At 44.1% G+C, this 15101-nt stretch overlaps 1 protein-coding gene across 6 annotated transcripts in view; it reads left to right on the forward strand.

The window, feature by feature from the left end:
• Positions 1 to 15101, forward strand: part of ENTPD6 (ectonucleoside triphosphate diphosphohydrolase 6) — a 40699-nt gene that overhangs the window by 11759 nt on the left and 13839 nt on the right. For 5 of the 6 annotated variants that reach the window (XM_040447909.1, XM_040447908.1, XM_040447912.1 and 2 more), the window contains 8 exons: positions 366 to 683; positions 2286 to 2362; positions 4656 to 4799; positions 5952 to 6027; positions 6687 to 6722; positions 7623 to 7711; positions 8504 to 8583; positions 9236 to 9300. In XM_040447909.1, the coding sequence (XP_040303843.1) occupies positions 392 to 683; positions 2286 to 2362; positions 4656 to 4799; positions 5952 to 6027; positions 6687 to 6722; positions 7623 to 7711; positions 8504 to 8583; positions 9236 to 9300 (859 nt within the window). In that variant the 5' untranslated portion in view covers positions 366 to 391. The remainder of the gene's footprint in view (positions 1 to 365; positions 684 to 2285; positions 2363 to 4655; positions 4800 to 5951; positions 6028 to 6686; positions 6723 to 7622; positions 7712 to 8503; positions 8584 to 9235; positions 9301 to 15101) is intronic. The other variant, XM_040447913.1, reaches the window with a different exon arrangement.

Below are 15101 nucleotides of genomic sequence, written 5' to 3' on the forward strand. Positions count from 1 at the left end.
AGAGAGAGACAGAGCGTGGATGGGGGAGGGGCAGAGGGAGGAGACCTAAAATCTGAAGCAGGCTCCAGGCTGTCAGCGCAGAGCCCGATGCAGGGCTCGAACTCACGAGCTGCGAGATCATGACCTGAGCCAAAGTCGGCCGCCCAACCGACTGATCCACCCAGGCACCCCCTCTTCTCTTCTATAAAGTGGGCTCATACCTTCTAGAAGCTCTTTGAAGACCAAATGAAGCTTCTCATTCCAGGCAGAAAAATGCAGACCAGTTTCTGGTTGAATGTTTTGTCTCCAAGCACAAATGTTTGTCTGACTCGCCCTGGAAGCTTGCTAACATGTTTTTCCTGCTTTCCCTCCCTTTTCACCAACAGCTTCAGCACAGTCAGCAGATAGAGGCATGAGAAAAATACCAAATAATGGGAACCTGAAGATGACAAAAGTGGCTTACCCTCTGGGGCTGTTCATTTGCCTGTTCATCTATGTCGCCTATATCAAGTGGCACTGGGCCTCCGCCACCCAGGCCTTCTTCAGCATCACTGAGGTAGCGTCTGGGGCCCGGAGGGGCCAGCAGGCTCATAGTCCTCTGGGGACAGCTTCACATGGTCATGAGGTTTTCTATGGCATCATGTTTGACGCAGGAAGCACTGGCACCCGTGTGCACATCTTCCAATTCGCCCGGCAGCCTGGAGGTATGCTGGGCAGAGGGCCCTGGCCATTCACTGCATGGTTCTCCTTGCTCACGTCAGAGCTCTCGGGATCTCTTCCACTTAGAGAGAATGGTTTATCAGCATGCGGGCTGGATGCCCTGCCTCGGACTCATCTGGGAACTTGTCAAAAATGCAGTTCCCAGAGAAGCTGGCTCCGGTGTGGTTTGGGGCCCAGGAATCTGAATTTCCCTGGAGCACCAGACTGTCCATACTCACACTAGCATCTGGTGACCACCTCAGGGCAACTGAGATCCCCAAGGGTATTGGGTGGCCTGTCCTGTCCCAGTGTTTACCAGCATGTCAGATGACTAGGACCATGACTTAAGCCAGAAGCTGCGTTGGGAGAGGTTAAGGCAGGAAGTTGCCCCAAACTCAGACTGGTATGAGGCAGCAGTCTGGGTAAGTCATGAACTGGCATGGACCTAGGACCCAGGATGACATGGTGCTGCCCAGTGGGTCCAGGAGGAGAGGGGGGTGACAGACGAGAGTGGCCTCAGCAGTGCGGAGGGAGCTGGAGTCTGAGCCCCATCAGCTTTGCTTGCTAGGGTGGGGACCACAGGCTTCCGGCAAGAAGGAGGAGGGAGTTTGTGTATGTTCGCCCCCTAACTGCTCCTGTGGAGAGACACAGTCACTGCCCAGCTCTGAACTCTTTCCCTCCCCACTTTGATCTCCTTCTCTAGCGCCCCTTGTACCCTCCAGCTCTGAGGGCCACCCTCCAGCTTCTAGCCAGTGAGTGTTTTCCCCCTGGCTGCTCAGTAGGTCTGCTGGTCGTGTCTGGTTCTTTGCTGACCCTCGAAACCTTTTGAGTAGACACTGTTTTTGAGCTGGTGGCAACAGACACCATTAGTAGTTCTCTCCAAAACTGTTGTGGCATGTTTTCTCTACTCTTCATCTGCTCTATTAATTAACTCATTTCAGTAGTTAAAGTTTTATATGCCAGACCTACATACTTCCCATAACGGTTTTGAAGCTTTTAAGACAATTCATATTCAGAATGTAATCCTTTAGTAGCCATATTCCAGTATTTTATCTCTGGAGAGACATCCTTTCAAAAAGTTCTGTCCCTGATTTTTCCTCCTGGGTCTTCATGTCCAAATTTGGACCAGCATCCCTTGGCCACCACTGTCCCCCTGAACACTCCCTTGCTATATGCTCATGAGTCCAGGCCCCTTATGGTTTAAAAGAAGGGAAAAAATAAATGTTCTTTCAGAACCTGTACTACATCCATCCTAGAACAGAGAAATGATTTTCATGTTTGCAGTTTGGAATCATCTGTCCTGCTCCTCTGTTAATTTCACGAAAACCATGTTAAAATTTAGCACTTTAGATGGATACAGTTTTGTATATAAATTATACCTCAGTAAGGTTGACTAAAAAAAAAAAAAAAAAAAAAATTCTGACCAAAGCCTCAGGTGTTAACATTCATCTTGTTTATCTGAACTAAAGAGGCAGCATCCCAGTCACCCTGGGATTGGTCTGATTTCAGGCATCTGCTTTGAAAAGGGCAGCAAGCCATTGTTGTATATATTTATATATTCGTGTATATATTTGCCGTGTACCTTTTTAAACATGTTTCCCCCTTAGAAACTCCCACTTTGACCCATGAGACCTTCAAAGCACTGAAGCCAGGTCTTTCTGCTTATGCTGATGATGTTGAAAAGGTAATTATTTTCTCTCACATCTGTTGTTCTTCAGATTTGTCTTCCAACTGTATAATCTGTTAAAGCCAGCTCCCTATCTGTTGAGTGCAGTAGGCCTTCTTCACAGAGAAAAGCATCTCTGACAGTACTAACCTGGGACATCTCCTGCTGTTTAGAATGATCCAACTGGAGGAAACTGGTACTCCACGTGAGGCTCAAGGAGGGCTGCTGCCCCCACCCTAGGGCCTTCCCCCAGCCAACACACATGCCACCCAGAAGTCTTAGTGTGGTTCAAAAACACAAAGCCTACCAACTTGACAAAAAGCATTATTTGAGGGGCGCCTGGGTGGCTCAGTTGGTTGAGTGTCCAACTTTGGCTCAGGTCATGATCTCACAGTTCTTGGGTTCAAGCCCCGCTCTGCTGACAGCTGAGAGCCGGGAGCCTGCTTTGGATTCTGTGTCTCCCTCTCTCTCTGACCCTCCCCTGCTTGTGCTCTGTTTCTCTCTCTTTCAAAAATAAACATTTAAAAAAATTGCTTTAAAAAAAAGCATTATTTGAGAGTTTGTTTTTGTTTCAGTTCCTCTGATTGAGGGTGACAAAAGTTGACTAACACAAAAAATTGAAGTTAGGGGCGCCTGGGTGGCGCAGTCGGTTAAGCGTCCGACTTCAGCCAGGTCACGATCTCACGGTCCGTGAGTTCGAGCCCCGCGTCGGGCTCTGTGCTGACAGCTCAGAGCCTGGAGCCTGTTTCAGATTCTGTGTCTCCCTCTCTCTCTGCCCTCCCCTGTTCATGCTCTGTCTCTCTGTGTCTCAAAAATAAATAAAAGTTAAAAAAAAAATTGAAGTTAAAAATGTATTATGTAAAATCCACAAAACCAAGTAAGTATGAAAGATTTATTTAAACTGTCAAACAATGATTTTTGTAAGTTTGTAGCTTTTATATTTTTTGAGCCCTTAAAGCTTATAGCTGCACTAATACTGGACACCTGTATTTCCACTAAAGCACTGATGAAACGGACTAGTTAGTGATATACCTATACATGCCTTTTGGCTCAAATATGTCTTAAAAGCTGATGTATCATTTTTGCCCACAAGTGTCTCTTGATCTCAGTGAAGTCATACCCTGCTTTCCTGTGGCTTGGTTAAAATTGAAAACAAAACTGAAATGAGTGATGCTAGAGTAACCATAAGGTTACACATGATTAAATTAGGTGTCTTTAGAATAAACTCATAGGACTTTTAAACTCTTATTTGTTTTAGTAGGCAGTACACATTCAAGTGGGACATATTTCACAGCTTCACAGGGCAGACAATGAGAACTCTCCTCCCTCTCTAGTCCCCTCCAGGAGAGCTGGTGTCCTTGGTTTCTTATGTGTCCTTCAAGGGCTAGGTGATATACCTATGAGCAAATACATCTATATTCTTCCCCCTCCCCTATTTTTACAATAGAATGGCATTCACATTGTTACATACTTTGTTTTTGTCCTTCAGCAGTATAACATGGAGAACATTTACTATCAGGATATGAAGAGCTTCCTTGATTTTTCTGGCAATGATATTGCAGTATGTGCGGGCACATTAAATTACAGAACCAGTCCCCTCCTGAAAGACATTTGGATAATGTCTAACACTTTACTCTTAACTGTATAAGGCTGCAGTTTGTCACCTTATATGAACTTCATTGCCCACACATGCAAGGGCATTTATCTCAGATGAATTCTTACAATGGGATTTCTGAGGAAAAGGAATGTATGTTTTCTTGGACAGACATTGCCAAATTGCCCTCCCCCATACCACCCCACAGCATTGTACCTATTGATAATGCCCAGCAATACTTTACCAAAGTTGTTTTGCCACCTATGCACTGACACAGGGCCGTAGCCAACTTTTGGACCTCAAGCATTCTGGTAGGTGTAAATGATTCCTCTGTGTAGTTATTCATGGGATTTTAGCACCATGAGAGATTCCCCACGATGTCCAGGGGAATCACAGCTCATCTGAGGTCACCCACTGGGGGTTGGTGATGGGGGCTGGGTGGGGTTTTGGTTGCCAGAGTATAGAACAGCAAGACCCCTATTGTGTGTGTCCTTATCCCACCATGCTCCACTGCCGAGGGTGTTTCTCTGCACTCTATACTCACTTGGTGGGTGGCCCCTCACACCCACCAGCACCACTTAAGTCATTTTCTGCCAATTTGGAAAATTAGAAGAAAATGTATTTATGAGTTAATAAAAGCAAAAGGGTTGGGGGAGCATCTGTGACCCTGTATGCTGATCTTTGACAGATTCTACTTTACTTTTACCACCTTCACAGAGTACTTCGGGAATTCAGGAATTACTGGATGTTGCTAAAAAAGACGTTCCTTTTGACTTCTGGAAGGCTACCCCCTTGGTTCTCAAGGCCACAGCTGGTTTACGTCTATTACCAGGAGAAAAGGCTCAGAAGTTACTGCAAAAGGTGATCTTATCCATTTACCCCTGGGGGGGGGGGGGGGCGGAGGTGCATAGCTTATGATATCTGGAAACACCAAATATTCAGCCATTGTCCAAGCAGTCAGACGGGCTATGTAGAAGCTTCTTGAGGAGGAAAACACATCAAAATGTTAACAGCATCACTTTTAGCTGTTTGTGTTTTCTAGAATGAATCTGTTGTGTGATAACAGCAACTTTGTTTTAAAAATACATTGAAGCCTTTTGAAGGGCTTCCTTCCATGCAGACTTGTTCCTTGTAGAGGGCTGTGGAAGCCAAGTTCCTGACATTTCATCTCCAGCCTGCTTGTTCTCATGGAAATTGCTAGTTTCCCTCTTGGTCTGATCCACAGATGTAATGCTGAGGAGGCCTTTAGCCTTCTCCGGCCCTGTTCGTTTCTCAAATGGCTAGGATTGTCCCCAGAACCAGCGGCAGCCCTGTAAAGGGGCTCTGGACCCTATCTCTAACAGGTGCCTGAATGGTTCTTATTGTCAGGCCCATTAGGGAAACTGCTCTCAACAATATGGTCCCCTCATCCTCTGTACTGTTTCTAAACTGTGCAACTGCTAAATGATGAATTTTTGCACATTTTTCAAAGTCCCTTATAAAAATTACCTTGCATGCTCAAGTCGGATGGTGGGCCACAAGTGCAGTTGGAATGTGCAGAGTACTGAAGTTTCTGTGTGTCAATACTTGGTAAAAAAAAAAAAAAAAAAAAAAAAGGAGAAGGAAATACACCCAAATGCAGCTGCTCCTCTGCCTTCACCTTCCCTCTGTGGGACTGTCTCCTGAGTCCCAGGCTAAACTCTGCCTTGAGGGGTTTCTTGTCCCTCATCTCTAGTCCTAAAGCTGGGCAGTGTTTGGGGGCCCAGTAGGCTCAGGATGCCCCTGAGCAATTCTAGCCCAAAGTGGCTTGAAGACAGGGCTCTTCAGGGTAGCCTCTGCCTCTCCCAGCCCAGAGAGTAGATTAAGGAGGATACCACTTGCCAAGGATTAGAGAAATTTAAAACAAGAGTTTTGTTACTTCACAGCAACAGCTGCCATCCTTTGCTGTTTTGTCACCACCTGCTGAAAACACAGCATATTTGGGAACTTTGAGTCTAGATTCTGAAGGATAAAGACATGTCTCTTTACATTTAGGTGAAAGAAGTGTTTAAGGCATCGCCTTTCCTTGTGGGAGATGACTGTGTTTCCATCATGAATGGAACGGATGAAGGTAGGGTCTCCCAAGCTCTCTGTCCCTCGAGACAGGCTGTATGCAGGGCTGCTGTTGGCTTCCGAGTGGGAACTTTCTCCTTGGTCAGACACAGGCAAACAAAAATGGCAGTCCCACTCAATTCACAGTTCTACTGTCTTAGAGGATCTTTGTGGGCCAGTGTTAGAGATGGGTTCTCATCTTGACCAGCTCCAAACTTGGCACAGATGAAGTTTCTGAAAACAAATCCTCTTCAGTTTTAAGAACATTTAGAGAGAATCCCCACTTGCTACCCTATTTAGAAGTTTGCTGTTACATTGTTATTGCTAAGAGAGAAAAGGTCAGGTTCCTCACCAGCCCCTGATTTTAAATATGACCAGGGGAGGGGAGAGCAACATTTGGTTCTCTTCCAAAAAGTGGAAGTTGATGATAAAGAATAGGAGGGAGAGATACAACATTTGACAGAGTATTTATTGTTTTAGTGTGGTGTCTTCTAGAACAGTCTTCCAGAAGCTGTTGGTGACTTGATGACTGATGCCTCTTCCTGTAGTTGGTCTGGAGACTGAGGAGTGATGAGTGCTCACTTCCAGCTCCTGGAATCTGAAAGTGGTCATTTGAGTGCATGTGTTGTTTACAGCATCTCAGGTTATTCACATGTCGTCTGTGACCCTCTCTTATAGGCGTTTCAGCGTGGATCACCGTCAACTTCCTAACAGGTACATTCCTCCCCACCCGCCAGAAGCTGACAGTCCACAGATGCCATTCTTGACAGCAGCAGCCTCATTTCTAGTCTTTAACCCCTTAGGGTTCCCCAGTGTTGCTACCCAAAGTAGGGTGTTGGGATGGGTTGGGGGCTCATCAGGGCAAGCATGGAGCTTGCAGATAAAAATGCTAGGAAAAGCAGCTTCTCTGAGGCTTGGTTTTCACCAGCATGGTTCCAGCCTCTTGTCCTGGAGCCACACCTGCCTGGGACCCTGTCCTCTCATTTCTTAGGGAAGTCATGAATAAAACCAGTCATGCTTTCACATAGTAAATGTGGTATCTGCTCATCACCTTAGAATTGAATTCCTGTGCTGTAGACAGAACAGGGAACAAAAACATTAGTTCTTGGATTGAAGTGGCAAGTTGTTGTTATTCTTAGATTATTCTCAGTACATGTTGATTTTTGTCTCTTTATTGTAATTATGGCAAAGACTAGCGCGTGTGATGCATATATGAAAAAGAAAGAAGCTTTGTGGCAGGATTTGCCCCTTGGGGTGGAGAGCCATGTTAGGGGCCAGATTGGGAGTGCTGAGCTAGGGGAAGGCATGCCTCTGGGCATGAAGGGACATCATGGAAGTCTGTCTCTGAGGGGTGAGCAGTAGATAAGGGCAGGCCCCACTTCTCTGCTGAAGATCAGTGTCATCCTATATTGTTAAAGCCACAGCCAGTGGAGCCACGTTCATGTCCCTTAAACATGTAGTGCATCCTTCCATAGAGATTGTTAAATACAGCTGTTTTTCTGTTCTTCTTTTCACTGAGGGGCCTGGCTCCTAAACTCTTTTTACTTTTTTGGCTGTTCTGGTCTAATTACTAACGCGACAGTGCTATTTTGGTTTCTATTCACTATGCTCCAGGCAGTTTGAAAACCCCAGGAAGGAGCAGTGTGGGCATGCTGGATTTGGGTGGAGGGTCCACTCAGATCACCTTCCTTCCAAGAGTCGAGGTAACTGGTCTCTGTCACCCCACTGTGGCCCCTACCCCCTCCCAAGGCTGCCTGTCCCCAAGAGTTGCAGCCCCTTAGGGGAGGCCCATAGAACTGGAGCCTCTGGGCCTGTGTAGTCAGTTCCTGTCCTGAAGGCCAGAGTCATTCACAGTTAATGCTTCTTCACTTAATTTTAACTCTGCCCGGGGAAAAAAATGGAAATTTGGTCTTCAATGGGATAATAAATTAGATGCTACCTGGAACCCTTTGGGCCATAGGATGTAAGATGCTCCCCTTCCCCACTAGGGCAGCCAGAAAAGGGGCTATTAATTAAGGGGCCAGTAGAGCTTGAGAGAGCTCAAGCCCTGTGTGATAGACCTTGTAAAGGAGATAAAAATGCTCTCAGTCAAGACCATAGTTAACTACAGTGCCTTCCTCACCAACCACTTTATTGTTATTCTTAGTTTTCAGTGGAAGAACATTTAAATTTACTCATAATTGTCTTGATTGGGCCATATTTGTCAAAATGGTAAATATTACTTATAAGGAGGAAAAACATAGTTTTTCATTTTGGACATTTTATTTTTCATTTGCTTGTTCCAAACTCTTTCATAACATGTGACTTAACAAAAAACTAATTTAATTGAATACATCTGTGAATACCCTGGTCTTTTTCTTTTTTTTTTTTTTTTTTGGATATGTATTTATTATTTTTTTTATATGAAATTTATTGTCAAACTGGTTTCCATATACCCTGGTCTTTTCAAATGAAAGACCAGCGGGAAGGATAGTGATCCTCACATTCTTCCTCAGGACACCCTCCAGACCTCCCCGCCTGGCTACCTGACGTCACTCCAGATGTTTAATCAGACCTACAAGCTCTATTCCTACAGGTTTGTTTTGGGAGTGGGGGCGGAAGGTTGCCTGTCCAGGAGTGTGGCTCAGCCAGCCCTGTGCAGTGGCCAGAGCACCCGGTCACAAACAGGCCAGGCCCCAGAAACCCTTCTGCTGGATGCCCCACTGGAGGCTCTCCCTCCTCCTCCTCTTCTTCCTCCCTGCTATTCCTCCCTTCTCCTGCCTTCTCCCTGCTTCATTTTTCAATTCACCTACAGTAAAATCAGATTTCTCTTTTTTGTGCTTATTCTCCTCTGCTTTGGAGGAGGTTTCCAAAAGGTGGGAAGAGCCCATGGATTGTGCAGGAATTTTCTCAGCCATCTATTTACTACGTAGCACCTTTAGTAGATTATTGGCATAAAGCACATGTGTTCCATAAAAATCAAGGCGCATCTGTGTTGTTCACTGGTGCCCACAGCTCCTAAGCAAGCTCTTATCAATTAATAGGCTTTTATTTGTTGAACTAAATGGCCTGAACTCCACAAAGAGAGGTTTCTAGGAGCAGAAAATCTGCTGCCTTGGGACAGGTTTCCTCCCTCTCCCACTTATTTTGGATCCAGGCCGGGTGACCATACTGGAGGTGGAGTTGAAGATGGCACCGAGCGCTTCCTGTGGCAGGCCAGTCCCTCACCTAGGATTTTCTTTCCACAGCTACCTGGGCCTCGGATTGATGTCGGCACGGCTAGCAATTCTGGGTGGCATGGAGGGGAAACCTGGTGAGTGGAATAAGAATTCAGAGCCCTCCTTGCTCAGCAGCCTTCAGGGGCCCTTCAGGAAAGGTGCTCCCACCCTCCGCCCTCATAGTAGCCCGCTGGGCCCTGGGAGACTGGGAGAGCCCAGGAGGGATGCATATGGAGGGACGCACCCCACATCTTGTCAGTGGGCACTCTGATGGTGATGAATGGTGATGTGTTTTAGCTGTGTACATGCTAAGTTATTTTTCAAAAGGAAGAGATGCTAGTGAAGTTATTTCTCAAACACTGAGCTGGGGGATTTTAGCCAAGAAACTGTATAATCATCACCTATGTTTGGAATGGACTGGTTTTTAAGGATCTGGAGGGAACATTATTCTTCATGACAGTACAGGAGGGACCATGAGGAGGTGATTCTGAGGCTGCTGCCTTGGAGCTGGGGTTGAATTTCCTTATTCACAGCAATTCTAGTCTTGTGAGAATGTCCCTCCATCTTCTCTTGCTCTGTGAAGGATCATTAAACATGGGCTTGGCCCTTCCTGCAGACATGGCATTGGACTAGAGATGGAGCCTATGTCAGGTCAGGATGTTTCCTCCCAGGCCTTTTCTGATCTTCTCTGACTGGCCTGGCTGAGGAGAAGCCTGGTGCTGGCCACCAGGATACATGAACTCTTATGAGGTCTTAGGAGACACTTAGGAGTTTCCCGATTTGGGGGGCACTAATCTGATGCTGGCATTGGCCTCTCTTTACTGATGGCATCGATCAAGGCCCAAAGGCCTTGACCCATGCCTCTGGTCCAGAAGTGTGTGTGTGAGTGCACACCTGTGTTCCAGCCACAAGCCCTTCCCTCAGCCCTGCCGCTCCCTGCTCCACACCCGCTCCCCTCCATAGGCCTAGCACTTCTCTGCACTTCTTCTAAGGGCCTGGTTGTTCTGACAGGGTGGTAATGTTCAGCAGGAATTTTTGTTTTTCACATACATCTTATTTCAGTTCACTTATTTCAAATCCTAGTGTTTAACCTTATTATGGTATCTATCCCCTTTGTTGCAAACCAGAAACATGTCCATGTCTCAGGCATACCTGCAGACTTTGTTCTGGGACCAGAAAACACCTATTTAGCCAAGAAGAAGAAGGCAGGTAGCCTTGTCCATGGCTAGCCTTGGAGTCCTGTCATCTGCATGAAGTGCCCACTTGGGACACACCTGCCATGAAGGGTGTGGACAGCTCCTGCCCCAGAGGAGTCATCTCCCTATTGTGTTATCTGTTGCTGCACAACAAGTACACACCAAACTGGTTAAACAAGCAAACAGCAGTCATTGTTGTATCTCGTGATTGCATAGGCTTGAGCTGGGCAGCACTTCTTCTAGGATCCCTAGGGTGTTGTGTGGTGACACCTGGGGTGTCTGGGTGAATGTCTTGCAACTCAGTGCTCCTCCATGTGGCCCACCCCCAGCAGAGCAGCCTGCATTTCTCCCTAGCAGATCAGGAAGGAAAATGCCCTGAAGTCACATGCCATCATATCCTGCACATTCCATGGGTGAAAGCAGCCCCAGGCCAGAATCAAGGGCAGACATAGGGACTCACTTCTCAGCATGCACATCCTCGAGGGGTGGCATCGTGGGGCCTTGGAGGCCAACCACCATGCTTCCTTTGCAATTTGTGGGGCCTCAGGTTTTGTCTTGTGGGGCAACACAGATGCATGGCATGATAGCATTGTCTTGGCCCTGCCAGGTTACTCACTGCCTCATTTGTCCATAAAATCAAGTAGTGTTGGCTCCCCTTTTATTAGCATGGTGGTGACAATTGACTGAATAGCACTTGACCCAATGCCTGGAACCCTGAAGCCCCTCAGTGCATGTAAGCTTGTGGTGGCTATGTTTCTAGAACTGATGAGGTTTTGCTGCAACTTCTGTGATAGAAAAAGTCTTTGCCTCCCCTAGTTGACCTGGAATCCTTCCACAGGTCAGGTCTAATCTGGCAAAAAGAAGCATGTTCCTTTTGTTCTCCGATGCCTTCATTACTAGTATTAGGAAAATTTTTTCTTTTGGTCTATTAATTAAATTGACATAAGACAGATTAATAGGAGAAAAATTTAATTATGTACGCACAGGACTCCATAAAAATATGATACCCAAGGACAAGTCAGGCAATTGAGGCTTACGTGCCATTCTGAGCTAAGGAATAGGATAGAGGTCTAGGGCCTTAAAGGGGAAGAGGGCACAGTGAGGTCTGCGCAGGTCCCAACTTGTTTGGGGTTTGGGGCTTGGGGGTTACTATCTGCCTCATAAAGCAAACTAGAGCATTTGTCTTCTGGGAAGACAAAGTCATCTTCTCTGAAAAACCTGCTATATAGTTGGCTTTGGCATCTTCCAAGAATAGGGAGGCTGGGATTAAGGCCTCATGAGTCTGGGTTTTCAGCTGAGGTAGAGAGGGAAGATAGTGCTTATACCCAGAAAGTCCATAGTTGGGTATAGTTACCTCTAGGACTCATTACTGTTAACCCCACCTGGGTTTCATGACAGTCACAGAAGTGGATTACTTAATAATAAAATAATAACAGTACAGTTTAAAAAGGTGAGGGGGATGGGCATTCACAAGACAATAGGAAGAACAGATGTTGGGTCATTAGATGTGTTTGCCCTCCCATACGGAGGTCATTCTTAACAACTTAACTCTGGTAACAGCTCTCTTTCTGGGCTAGACCCCCTATCTAAATTCTTTTAGTATTTAAGAGAAAGGTAAAAGTTTTTCTTGAATCTTCTGAGTATTGATTATCTTTAGCTCAAAACATTCCACATGCCAAAGTGGCATATTTTGGGGTCATCTATTCAACTCCCTGTTAGTCCTACCTTTGAAATTTTTCTAAGAAGTTTCACAGTCCAGAACTCAAGCTAGTAGATTGTTCCATATCACTGAACCAGGCTCTTAGTCCTGATAATGGATGGGTTCAGTTAGATAGTTGTGTCTCATTTCAGGAGGCAGTGATGCAGGTGGGCACCCAAAGTTAGGCCTGTGGTGCCGGAAATCAGGTATTTAAGTAAAATACATTTCTGTGGAAATAAACATAGTGGCTAATGACTGGCAGATTGTAATCCTAGTTTCTGTTCTGAAGGCAGCCATTTGAGAAGATTTCTAGATGTTCAGCTTGAAGCACCTTCAGACAGAGTGAGGGCAGACAGCGGCAAACTGATAGGTTTTCCTGTTGCAGTTTGAATGTCTTTGGTGATCTTTCTGAGTGCTCCACACAGCAGCCGGCATGAAGATTATCCATATGTGAGCTGTTGTGATGATTCTCTGAAATTTATATCCAATTGTCCAGCCTAGGTTTAATGGCTTCAAAAAAGGGCAATTTAGCTCTCAATGATTCCAAGTCAGAGGTGTAGGAGAAAAACTGGAAATGTTAGTTTGGAGAGTTATAGCCAGCTATCCAAGAAGAGTAGAATAATGAGGCTCCAGTCCAACTTATAGGCAGAAGATAAAACCTCAGAGACAGCAGGAGTAGAAGTGTATACTGTGGTTTCTACTAGCCACCCCATTTCTACCAGAGATAAACGCAGTAAGACTAATTTGTTTGCAGATTAAGTTTAGTTTCAATAAATTTGGTCTGATTACTTGCATAAGTGCAGCAAGAATAGGGATTGACCGTCATATAGGCTCTTTTAATCCTCTTTGCTGGAACTTTCATAAGGAATCTCAGATTGAAGTTTTTAAAATGGCCTCTTGAAGCTAGAACCATCAAGCCAAGGCCATCAGACTTAACCTGCAATACCTATAGTTTAGGTGAATTCCTCTTTTCTTGAGGTGTCTAAAATATCATAAGGTTCCTGCACCTGCCAGAAAACACTTACTCACCTGTAAGCATGCTAGGAACCCTTCAAGCAAGATATCAGGCCAGTTTTTTCAAGGTGCTTCATTGGCTTCATAACACCAGCCTTAGTTCCTTAGAATTGTCTGATCATGTCTGAGCTTACACACCTCCTTCTCAAATATGGCATTCTAGTAAAAACCTTGGTAATATAGCCAGTGTTTCCAGCTGTGTTCTGGAAACCCAGGAGAATGGATTCTTACTGAAATTACACACTATATTGCCATGAAAATAAGCATATTCAGTAAGTTTCCAAATTCTGGAAGTATCAGATAGGGAGAAAAAGTAATTGTTTCATCTTTGTTCACAAAGGTATATCTTACCAAGTTGTTGATAGCTTAAGAAAAAAGAGAAAAAATGTTTCCTTAAATCTGGAAAAACAAGGGCACCTGAGTGGCTCATTTGGTTAAGCAGCCAGCTCTTGGTTTCAGCTCAGGGCTTGATCTCATGGTTTGAGTTTTGAGCCCTGCAACAGATTCTCTGTCTCCCTCTCTCTGCTCCTCCTTGATTTGCGCTCTCTCAAAATAAATAAATATATTTTTAAAATTTTTTTTCTAAATCTGGAAAAACAGAACAGAACAGGCAATATTTCAAACAAAAACTCATAAAAATTATAATCCTCCTTCTCAGTTTATTCAGTTCCATGTAATTAGTACTTGTTTCCCTTAAATCCCGTTTTCTCTTTAGCTCTAGAAATTCTTACCCAGCCCGGTTTTATGATCATAAAGTTATCAGAAACCTGAACTTGTCAAAGTCCTTTTCTTGAATCTCCTTGAAGGAAAGTACTTTTGTAGGAACACTTTTGCAAGAGTAAAAATAGTAACTGTAAGTGACTATTAAAATACCCATTGTCAAAGATCTGATGAGAGTTCATTGTAGTGGAATTGACAAAGAGGTCTGGTTATTTCTGTGGTGTGCAATATTTTAAGGTAACAGAATTATGACACAACATTATACCAGGACATACCAGAATTTTAGGAATTTCTTAACAATTTCTATAATATGTATGTTAGTAACATTTACTCATATGTTATAATCTAAGAAGGCTTATCATCACTTATCTGACATGCTTTCCAGGTAATTTAACATAACAAATAAACTCAGTGTAACATCTCTTTTTATAGAGAGAGCGTATCTTTTGAGATGTTACCCGTGCCCTCTTAAAAAATCTCAAACTTAGCTGGAGGCCAAAAAAGAATTCATTTAGAATTTGATTTTGGAAATTTGTCAAAAAAACCCACAAGATTTGTACACTTGACTAATACAAATTACTGGTCATTATGAAACATTACTTATCTGTTTAACCAAAGTGACAAAGGTAAAATCCTTTGGGAGGGCAAAACAGAAGGTTACATAGTTGTGAGCAAAACTGGTCAAAGACCTGATAAAACAAAATTATTTTGATAAAACATAATCTTTGTCTTTTGTAGGCTGGTTACTTAAAAGGTAACAAAAAGCCTTTCACGGTCTTATCAGGAGCAGGCCAGTTACTAGTCCCAGAAAACTTTGTCCTTTTAGTAGGTGAAAGAACATTCAATTTTGGTTTCATATAAGTACACTACTGATTTTAAAGCTTCATTTTATAACCTAAATAAATTCATTCAGTTTTAGCCAACTTAACCACACAAGGTAAGATTTTATCTTTCCAGCTTTCCATTTAATTTGTCTTTATTCTTCTCCTGCCCGTTTGGAAATAACCAGTTTTACCTGGAACAAATTTACTTTCTTTCTCCTTAACAAAAATGCATCTTCATACCTCATACCTCTTCTTACTGAAAGCACATTTTACTGTCTTTGCATACAGAGTTGTTTCCCTTATTATTGCTAGTAATTTTAGTTACATATATTAATTAGAATTAACTCTTAGAACCCCTAAGAAGTTAACAGTTGTAAACTATGTCACACCAGCATTGTTTAGATTGGCAAACTTATGAATACATTTAATAATTTCTAGGGGTG

Source organism: Herpailurus yagouaroundi, unplaced genomic scaffold, assembly GCF_014898765.1.
Source record: "Herpailurus yagouaroundi ecotype Mexico unplaced genomic scaffold, PumYag 196, whole genome shotgun sequence".
In the NCBI taxonomy this organism is placed as follows: domain Eukaryota; kingdom Metazoa; phylum Chordata; class Mammalia; order Carnivora; family Felidae; genus Herpailurus; species Herpailurus yagouaroundi.